At 44.6% G+C, this 10,280-nt stretch overlaps 2 protein-coding genes across 3 annotated transcripts in view; one reads left to right on the top strand and one right to left on the bottom strand.

Moving 5' to 3' along the window:
* P2RX7 (purinergic receptor P2X 7) overlaps positions 1 to 8,811 on the bottom strand; it is a 51,874-nt gene extending 43,063 nt beyond the window's left edge. Inside the window, exon 1 of the mRNA XM_027124815.1 lies at positions 8,567 to 8,811. Within this exon, the coding sequence (XP_026980616.1) occupies positions 8,567 to 8,691 (125 nt within the window). The 5' untranslated portion in view covers positions 8,692 to 8,811. The remainder of the gene's footprint in view (positions 1 to 8,566) is intronic.
* The window catches only part of IFT81 (intraflagellar transport 81), a 142,800-nt gene that overhangs the window by 15,999 nt on the left and 116,521 nt on the right, over positions 1 to 10,280 (top strand). The gene's annotated exons all lie outside the window — the stretch shown is intronic.

Here is a 10,280-nt window from a genome sequence, read left to right as displayed (position 1 = left end):
AAAAAAAAAAAAAAAAAAAAAAAAAAGTAGCCCCACTCGCCGCAACTAGAGAAAGCCTGCACTCAGCAACGAAGACCCAACGCAGCCAAAAATAAATAAATAAATGAATAAAAGAATATTTTCACACCTGAGGTAAATTCACACCTCAAAATAAATTTCTGGGTCAAAGGATGTGCACATTTTTTATCTTGATTCATTTTGCCAAACCACAAAATCTTGAAGCACTTCCTGTTTTCACCAGCAAAGCAAGAGTGCATGCACCACAACCCTCAGAATGGGAGAAAATATTTGCAAACGAAGCAGCTGACAAAGGATTAATCCCCAAAATATACAAGTAGCTCATGCAGCTCAATATTAAAAAAACACAACCCAATCCCAAAATGGACGGAAGACCTTTCTCCAAAGAAGACATACAGATGGCCAACAAACACATGAAAAGATGCTCAACATCACTAATCATTAGAGAAATGCAAATCAAAACCACAATGAGATATCACCTCACACCGGTCAGAATGGCCATCATTAAAATCTAGAAACAATAAATGCTGGAGAGGGTGTAGAGAAAAGGGAGCCTTCCTGCCCTGTTGGTGGGAATGTAAATTGATACAGCCACTATGGAGAACAGTATGGAGGTTCCTTAAAAAATGAAAAATAGAACTACCATATGACCCAGCCATCCCACTACTGGGCATATATGCTGAGAAAATTCAAAAAGACACATGTACTGGGGCTTCCCTGGTGGCGCAGTGGTTGAGAGTCCGCCTGCCGATGCAGGGGACATGGGTTCGTGCCCCGGTCCGGGAGGATCCCACATGCCGCGGAGCGTCTGGGCCCGTGAACTATGGCCGCTGAGCCTGCGCGTCTGGAGCCTGTGCTCTGCAACGGGAGAGGCCACGGCAGTGAGAGGCCCACGTACCACAAGAAAAAGATACGTGTACCACAATGTTCATTGCAGCACTATTTACAATAGCCAGGACATGGAAACAACCTAAATGTCCATTGACAGATGAATGGATAAAAAAGATGCGGCACATACATACAATGGAATATTACTCAGCCATACAAAGGAATGAAATTGAGTTATTTGTAGTGAGGTAGATGGACCTAGAGTCTGTCATACAGAGTGAAGTAAGTCAGAAAGAGAAAAACGAATACTATATGCTAATGCATATATATGGAATCTAGAAAAATGGTACTGATGAACCTAGTGGTAGGGCAGGAATAAAGATGCAGACGTTGAGAACAGACTTGAGGACACAGGGGGGAAGGGGAGGCTGGGAAGTAGTGAGTGAGTAGCATTAACATATATACACTACCAAATGTAAAGTAGTTAGTGGGAAGCAACCGCATAGCAGAGGAAGATAAGCTTGGTGCTTTGTGATGACCTAGAGGGGTGGGATAGGGAGGGTCGGAGGGAGGCTTAAGAAGGAGGGGATATGGGGATATATGTATGCATATAGCTGATTCACTTTGTTGTACAGCAGAAACTAACACAACAATGTAAAGTAATTATACTCCAATAAAGATGTATAAAAAAAAAGTGTGCATGCACCACCTTTTAAGAGAGCCTTGACAAACGAGAATGTGGTTATGTGGGGTTGGCTGAGATAGTAAAGGGTCTGGATACTGTGTTAGGGGGACATAGCCAGAGGGACTGGGGCTATTAGTTTGGAGAATTTGAGAAATATAATAGCAGACTGCAGCCATTTGGAAAGTGTCCAGTAGAAAAGGGACCACAGGGCAGAACTCTAATCAAAGGGAAAAATTAGAGGGAGTTAGATTTGGGTTCAATGTAAGGAAGAAATGTCTAACAATTAGAACAGTCCCAGAACAGAACAAGCTTTCCTTGTGGTTGCTAGTTGGTGACGACAGCAACGATGATGATGATGATGATGGTGTCGATAACGATGACAACGTGATGATAATTTTCATTTATCTCATCATCTCCTTTTCTCTCGAGTCTCCTCTCCATCTGCATTTCAACATCATTTCCCATTTTAAAAATAAACCCTCCCTCGACCCCACATTCTTCTCCTTCTACCACTTGATGCCTCTCTTCTCCTTTGTAGCGAAGTCCCTTGAAAAAGTGAGTCACCACATCCATTTCCGCATCTCCATTCACTCCTCTGCTCACTCCAGTCTGGCTCCCCGCCCAGCCCCAGAACTTCTATAAAGCTTCTCGTGCCAAGTGAACAACACCACCATCGGTAAATCCAATAGACACGCCACAGACCTGGCAAATTCTCAGCAGCATTTGACACCAGTGACCATGCACCATCTCCCTGCCTCCCCTTCTTCCCTCAGCTTCCCAGAATCCACATTCTCCTGACTTTCTTTGGTTCTCCACGTTCGCCCTTTCTGAGAATCCTTTGGAGACCTCTGTGCTTCCCATCATTTAAAGGTTAGCATTCCTTAGGGGTCTGTTCTAAGCCCTCTTGCCTTCTCACCTACATCCTCTCTTGCTGGTCAGTTGCAGCTACTTCCATATTTCTAGTTACCATTTGTATGCTGGTGATATATAAATCTACACCTCCAGCTCCAGATTCATATCCAACTAAGCATCTGTGTTTGTGTGTCCCATAGATTTGTCAAGCTCGGAGCCTTCAGTTCTGAATTCATCTTCCACCCTAAATGGGCTTTTTTTCCTCACATTTCCTATCCCCATAAGTTCTTCCACCACTCTTCAATTGCCCAAGCCAGAACATGGCACACACCCTGATTCATCCTTTCCCTCATTCCCCCCATCCATTCAATTGTCAATTTTTTTTGTTTTATCTTCCTAATGTTATTCAAAACAGTCTACTTCTCTCCTCTACCACTCCTCAGACCAGATCACCAGATCACCATTAACTCTCACCTGGATGACCCAATAGCCTCCTACATTGTCTCCCTCCCTCCGTTTGTACTCTTACCTCCTCCATTCTCTGCAGTACTTTAGTGGGAGCTTGGACTCTGGGGTGAGATACTTGGGTTCAACATTGGCTCTACCACTTACTACCTACATGACTTTATGTAAGTAACTTAGCCTTTCTGAGTCATCATTTCTTCTTCTATAATTAGGGGATATTAATATTATATTGGTCAGGGTTTCTAGTTCTAAACAACAGAGTTCACTCTGCCTAGTTTAAGAAGAAAGATTGTCTAGAAAAGGCAAATCTATAGAGGCAGGGAATAGATTAGTGGTTGCCTGGGTCCAGGGGGTAGAAATGGGGAGTGACTGCAAATGGGAATGAGGGATCTTATTGGGGTGATGAAATGTTCTAAAACTGGATTATGATGACGGTTGTACAACTTGGCAAATTTACTAAAAATCATTGAAGCGTATGCTTAAAATTGGTGATTTTGTGATATATAAATTTATACCCCAATAAAGTTGTTAAAAAGTAAAGGAAGAAAGAGATTTTAAAGGACATTAGGCAGTTCTTACAATCTCTTGGAGGACCAAAAACCAGGATTGCTGAGACACTACACAGCCAGGAACAACACCCAGAGAGCAGGGACTGTTCCAGAGAAAAGACTTGGCCAGCCACTGCTAAGCCCTAAGGTGGGAACTCATGCCAATAATGTTTGGGAATGAGTGCCAGAATCTTAGTCACTGCCATCCCCAATGAGCTGAATGCCTGGGGCTATACCTCCTATAGTAGGCTGAATAATGGCCCCAAAGCTATCAGGTCCTAATCCCCAGAATTTATAACTGTTACCCTATTTGGGAAAAGGGTCTTTACAGATGTGATTAAGTTAAGGATTTTTAGATGGTGAGATGATCCTGGATTATCAAGGTAGGCCCTACGTGCCATCATATGTGTTCTTATAAGAGAGAGACAGAGGGAGATTTCATGCATGCGCGCGCGCGCACACACACACACACACACACACACACACACACACGCATACAGGAGAAAGTTTTGTGAAGGTGGAGCAGAGTCAAGGATGCTGGCCTTGAAGATTGGAGTGATGTGATCACAAGCCAGGGAACACAGGCCACCCCCAGAAGCTGGAAGAGGCAAGGAAGGATTCTCCCCTGGAGACTTGGAGGGAGCGTGGCCCTGCCAACACCTTGATTTTGGCCCAGTGATACTGATTTTAGATGTCTCTAGAACTGTGAGAGAATAAATCGTTGTTTTAAGTTACCAAGTTTGTGGTTAATTGTTACAGCAATGACAGGCAACTGACAACTGGGCAAGAGAACAATTACAAGAGGTCCACATACTGCTTATTCAGACATTTAAAAGTCATAACAGACTTTTTTTTGTATAAATTTATTTATTTTTGGCTGCGTTGGGTCTTCGTTGCTGCACGTGGGCTTTCTCTGGTTGCGGTGAGCAGGGGCTGCTCTTTGTTGTGGTGTGTGGGTGGTTTCTCTTGTTGTGGAGCATGGGCTCTAGGCACGCAGGCTTCAGTAGTTGTGGCGCACGGGCTCAGTAGTTGTGGCTCGCGGGCTCTAGAGCACAGGCTCAGTAGTTGTGGCACACAGGCTTAGTTGCTCTGCAGCATGTGGGATCTTCCTGGACAAGGGCTCAAACCCATGTCCCCTGCGTTGGCAGGTGGATTCTTAACCACTGCGCCACCAGGGAAGTCCCTAAAAGTCATAACAGACTTTAAAATGAAACGTGTTTTTTCATCTACCCAGACATACCTTCATTACAACCTGGAAGGCCCGATTCAACTTTAGAATTCTTGGACTCCTCAGAATTCTGTGCCAGAACTTGGAAGCATTGGTTGAAGAGGCCTCTGACCCTTATCCCTTAGCCCACCCCCCTTCTCATCTCACTCTGGCTCCTCCCAGCTCTGTGAGGGCCTCGTGCACCTATGTATGGATGCCCTGCACTGTATGCCTAAGCCCCCTCCACACCCTCCACCTGCATTCAGCTGCCCCTTGGCCATCCCTTGATCTCAGGAGCATGCCCCTGGGTGCTATGGTCTCCTCTCAAGAGGATAAATCTGTGAAAAGGTTAAGGGCCATTTGGGAAGAGAATTCTGGGGTCCTACATACCGAGCATGGTGGGATGGGGGGAGTGCATCCAGTGCTCTGGATTGGCACATTCTGCCCCTGAGGCAGCAGACTTCTAAGGGGACACCCATATTTCCTGTATCCTGGCATACACACCCTGCCTAATCCCCCAAACTTTGAGTATGATGGAAATGCTTCCACAATTAGATTATACTATACAGTTGACCTGAAGCTAGCAAGATCATCTGAGTGGGCCTGACCCAAACACATGAGTCCTTTAAAAGCAGAGAATTTCCTTTGGCTGGTCCCAGAAGAGAGGTCAAAGATTTGAGGCATGAAAACATTGTATCATCACTGGCTTGAAGATGGAAGGGGCCATATGGTAAATAGTGCAAGTGGTCTCTAGGATCTGAGAGTGGCCCCTGGCTGACAGAGCTCTGAATCCCATGACGGCATGGGATTGAATTCTACCAACAGGAAGAATGAGCCTAGAAGTGAATTTTCTCCCAGAGTCCCAAAGTGAGAACTCAGCACAGCTGACACTTTGATTTCAACCTTGTGAGACCCTGAGCAGAGCACCCAGTCACGCCAGGCCCAAACTACTGATCTACAGAACTGTGAGCTAATAAGTGATGGTGTTTTAGGCCACTGAGTTTGTGGTAATTTGTTACGCAGCAACAGAAAACTAATACAGCCCCACAGGTTCCTCACTCCATGGGGAAGCTTGCAGCTAGCAGAGGGCCAGGGTGGGGTCTCTAAAGTGTGGGGTCCAGGAAGTGGTCCCTATTGTGTAGGTCAAGGCTGGTACTGTCCCCATCCATTCCTTAAGATGAATTCTGCTCATGCCCAGCACCCTATGCTATTTCCTGTGTACCAAAGTGTTGTTGTATGGTGCATATGTTTGAAAAGCTTGGGTCTCAAAGGTGGAGGTGAAGGAGTTGGCTTATTTTAGGGGACATGTTGAGTGGAAAATGTTCACAGGTAGGGAGGCAAGATGCTCATGCTATGAGAAGCGTGTGGGAACAGAAACTGACTGAGGGAACCCCATTCTCACGTTTACTCTGGGGCACCCAACTGCTGAATCATTGCACTGTTTAAATTGTGCTCTCTCTCCATGCTCCTGTGGAACATGTACAACTGAATTTGAGGGAATTAAATGCTCGTAAGAAAAGATTCCACCATATGAAAGAAAAATATCATTATAAAGTGTTCTCATAATAATCTGTTTATATATATACAGCAATCTTCTTTTAAGACATTGCATGCTAGACCCGAGAATACCAGGAAGCCGCATCATAATGTAGAATTGTGACATATGATCTATGTATTGATTCATAAGGGAGAATTTATTAACTATATTCTTTATTATCCATTCTGTGATATCTGGTCTAAGTAATATGTCTTTAGAATTTTAATATACATGCATATTATTTAATATTTGTTGCATAGAAAACATATGACTCAAATAATGATAATCCTAATAATATCAGATGGGGAACCAAGGCTCATAAAGGCGAAGGAGGTTTTTTTTTTTTGTGGTACACGGGCCTCTCCTGTTGTGGAGCACAGGCTCCAGATGCGCAGGCTCAGCGGCCATGGCTCACGGGCCCAGCGGCTCCGCGGCACGTGGGATCTTCTCGGACCGGGGCACGAACCCGTGTCCCCTGCATCGGCAGGCAGACTTTCAACCACTGCGCCACCAGGGAAACCCGGTGAAGGAGTTTTGAATCCACATTTCCAGATCTGAAGTCCCAAGCTTGGGCATGATTACCTTGAGGGTCAAAGGAGAGAGTGTATATGAAAGTACCTATTATATTCAAAAAGATTATTTTTAAAAAATAGCTACCATTTGTGAAGCTCTTACCCTATGCTAGGCATTGATAAGAGCTTGTCGTGCCTTTTCTTGTATAATTATAATATGTTAAGTGACTTGATCAAGGAAACTTAGCCAGGTTTATGAAATAAGTTGCTTTAACTTTTAGCTGGTAAACTGCATTGTCTCTCTAATAGATGCAAGTTATCATCATCATCACCGCCATCACAAAGAACAAGGGGGCATTAGCCATTAGGGAAATATGAATCAAAATCACAACGAGATACTCACTAGGATGCCTATAATCCAAGAGACAATAACAAGCGATGATGAGGATGTGAAGGACTGGAACATACATTGTTGGTGGGAATATGAAATGGTGCAGCCACTGTGAAAAACAACTGGGTAGTTTCTCAAAAGATTAAAATTAGAGTTTAGGAGCTTCCCTGGTGGCGCAGTGGTTGAGAATCTGCCTGCCAATGCAGGGGACGCGGGTTCGAGCCCTAGTCTGGGAGGATCCCACATGCCGCGGAGCAACTAGGCCCATGACCCACAATTACTGAGCCTGCGCATCTGGAGCCTGTGCTCCGCAACAAGAGAGGCCGCGATAGTGAGTGGCCCGCGCACCGCGATGAAGAGTGGCCCCCGCTTGCCACAACTAGAGAAAGCCCTCGCACAGAAACGAAGACCCAACATAGCAAAAATAAATAAATAAAAATAAATAAATAAAATAAAATAAATAAAATAATAAAATAAAATTAAAGTTTACCAAGCGATCCACCAATTCCATTTTTAGGTACATACCCAAGAAAACTGAAGACATGTTCATACAAAAATGTGTACACAAACGTTCACAGCAGCATTGTTCATCATAGCTGAAAATTGGAAACAACCCAAATTTCCACTCAAAAGTGGTATATCCATATAATGGAGTATTACTCAGCCAAAAAAAAAAAAGGAGTGCAGTAGAGATACATATTCCAACATGGATGAACCTTGAAAACATAATGCTAAGTGGAAGAAGCCAGACACAAATGATCACATATTGCATGATTCCATTTATAATGAAATATCCAGAATATGCAAATCCATAGAGACAGAAAGTAGATCAGTGGGTGCCTGGAGCTGCAGGGGAATAGGAGGATTGAGAGTGATGGTTAAGGGATGAGGGAGTGGGTTGGTGTTTTTTTTTTTGAGGCGATGAAAATATTCTAAAATTGATTGTGGTGATGGTTGCACAACTCTTTGAATATAGTAAAAACTACTGAATTATACACTTTAAATGAGTGAGTTGAATGGTATGTGAATTATATCTCAATAAGTTGTTAAAAAAAAAAAAAAAAAAGAGCAAGGAGGGTCTTTCTGACCCTGGTGAGGACCTAAAGTTACATTTACAGGTCTGGTCCTATTCCTCCCCCTAAGCGGTGATGACTCATGTAGATGCCAGCATTATCACCAGGCGTGCCCTGAATCCTTGACTCCTTCCTGGGAATCCAGGGTGTTGCCCTGCATTTTCCCACCTGCCCCAGGCATGCCCTGCCCAGCTCACCCCAGCAGTCCTGGGTTAGAACCCAAAGTGTCACCCTCCTTTCTTGTGGCTTCTCCCTGCAGGAAACTGGCATACTTCCTCCCGCCTGCTGCTTCCTCCCCTGACTCCCACTTCTCCCCAGCTTGCTGTGAGCCTCATGTCTCAGATTTTAAAACCACAGGGAATTCAGGATGTGCACAAGAAGCTGGACCTTGAGGTTTTCTGTGCTGCCAGCCACTGCAGAGATTTAAAGTCATCCCCACAGCCCACTTACCTAATGTAGGAAAAGAACAACACATGGAAGAACCATTTAATGGTGCCATAATTCATGCTCTGGATCCGGATGACTTTGTTTGTCTCATACTGGAAAACATCGTTCCAGCTGCAACAGGCTGTCATGGTGAGAGGCTCGCTCTCCACTCGGTTGAGCTGGACCAGGGCTCAACCCTCCCAGACCGGCCACAGCAGACCCAACAGTAAGAGGAAAATGAAACGTCCTTATTCTTAGCAGGAACCTTTAAGTTTGAATTCCTCCAGTGATGTCAGAGTCGGGGCGGGCACTGGCAGCTGCCCAAGATGTGGCTGAGAATAAACAAGAAAAGCCAAGTCCTACAGGCCCAGCTGGCAGATGTCCCCGCCCCAGCTGGCCTCCCCCGGATGCCTGCACAAAGATGGTGTTCAAAGGAAAGGCATTTTAAGAATTCTGCCTTATCCCCTTTTTCCTTTCACTTTTTTGGGGGCTCATGTCAGTTGGGGTAAAGGGGCAGCCCTTCAAATGTCAGGAGACCCAGAGCTTCCACTGTGCCTTAAGAAAGAGCCTAGATCTTTCCATTGCCTCAAGCCCCACTCAGAGACTGATTAGTTCATTTCTACAACCCTTTATTTAGCCCCAGATGTATGTGAACACTGGATGAATGAAGGTCTCCCCGCTCCTCCCTCCCTCACGTCCTCACAACACTCTGGTCTGTAGAGGAGGAATTAGATTTGCTGGGGGCTGGGTTTGGGGGAGGACTTTATTTCTATGCTGGATATTTCCTGCCTGACCCTCAAGATCCACTTTCCACTCTGCTTCATTCCCCCGGGAGGTCAACCCATGACCTAGCCCAATCAGCCTAAGAAACAAACCTGCCATCCAACAAAATGAGGTTTATTGACCCATTCAATGAGGGAGTATACAAACAAAGGGATAGAATTATCATCAGATTCTGGGGAAGGTGGAGTTTAGATCAAATTTAAATGAAATCAAGTTTTCACAGGTTCAAAGCAAAGCAGTTTTATATAAAACAGTCAACTTTAGATCTGGATTGCAAAGTGGACCCAGGGCCCTGTTTCCTTGGAAGCAATAAAGCTAAGATAGATGTTGCTTGTTGTTTCCAGAAACCCAATATCTGAAGTTCTGCACCTGAGCTGCAAATTGAGGCTGCCTCTCTGTTTCAAGGTGACTTAGATCCTCCAGGCAAAACAGGAACATTTCATTCTTACAGATGCAATTTCAAATAGCAAAGTTTGTGATAGTCTATGATTTTAGAGGGTGATGTTTCTCAGTAAGTAACAAAGTAGCAGTCACTCACTCAAAGATGGGGGCTATTATCACCTTACAGCTACACAGAAATACTGTTTCGTGTTCCCTGTGCCGTGGACTTTACCCATTTCTGCTCTTCCTGTCTGTGGAATGTGGTTAAGACTCTGCGCTCCCAATGCAGGGTGCCCGGGTCCATCCCTGGTCAGCCCGCATGCCACAACTAAAAGATCCTGTGTGCCACAACTAAGATCCCACAGGCGGCAATGAAAATCCTGCATGCCACAACTAAGACCCACCACAGCCAAATAAATAAATAAATACTAAAAAAAAAAAGATGGTCTCTGGGGAGGGAACAGGGGGATTAGTCAGTGTCAAGAGACTTATCACCTTTCTATGAAGTCTTCTCCACCATATGTATGCATTACTTAAAAAAAAAAAACAAACACACACACACACACACTGATAG

The sequence above is a fragment of the Aethalodelphis obliquidens genome, unplaced genomic scaffold (assembly GCF_003676395.1).
Source record: "Aethalodelphis obliquidens isolate GAN/ISIS:26980383/991018 unplaced genomic scaffold, ASM367639v1 scaffold28, whole genome shotgun sequence".
Taxonomy (NCBI): Eukaryota; Metazoa; Chordata; class Mammalia; order Artiodactyla; family Delphinidae; genus Aethalodelphis; species Aethalodelphis obliquidens.
Note: the sequence above shows the minus strand (reverse complement) of the source record. Positions and strands in the feature narration are given on the sequence as shown.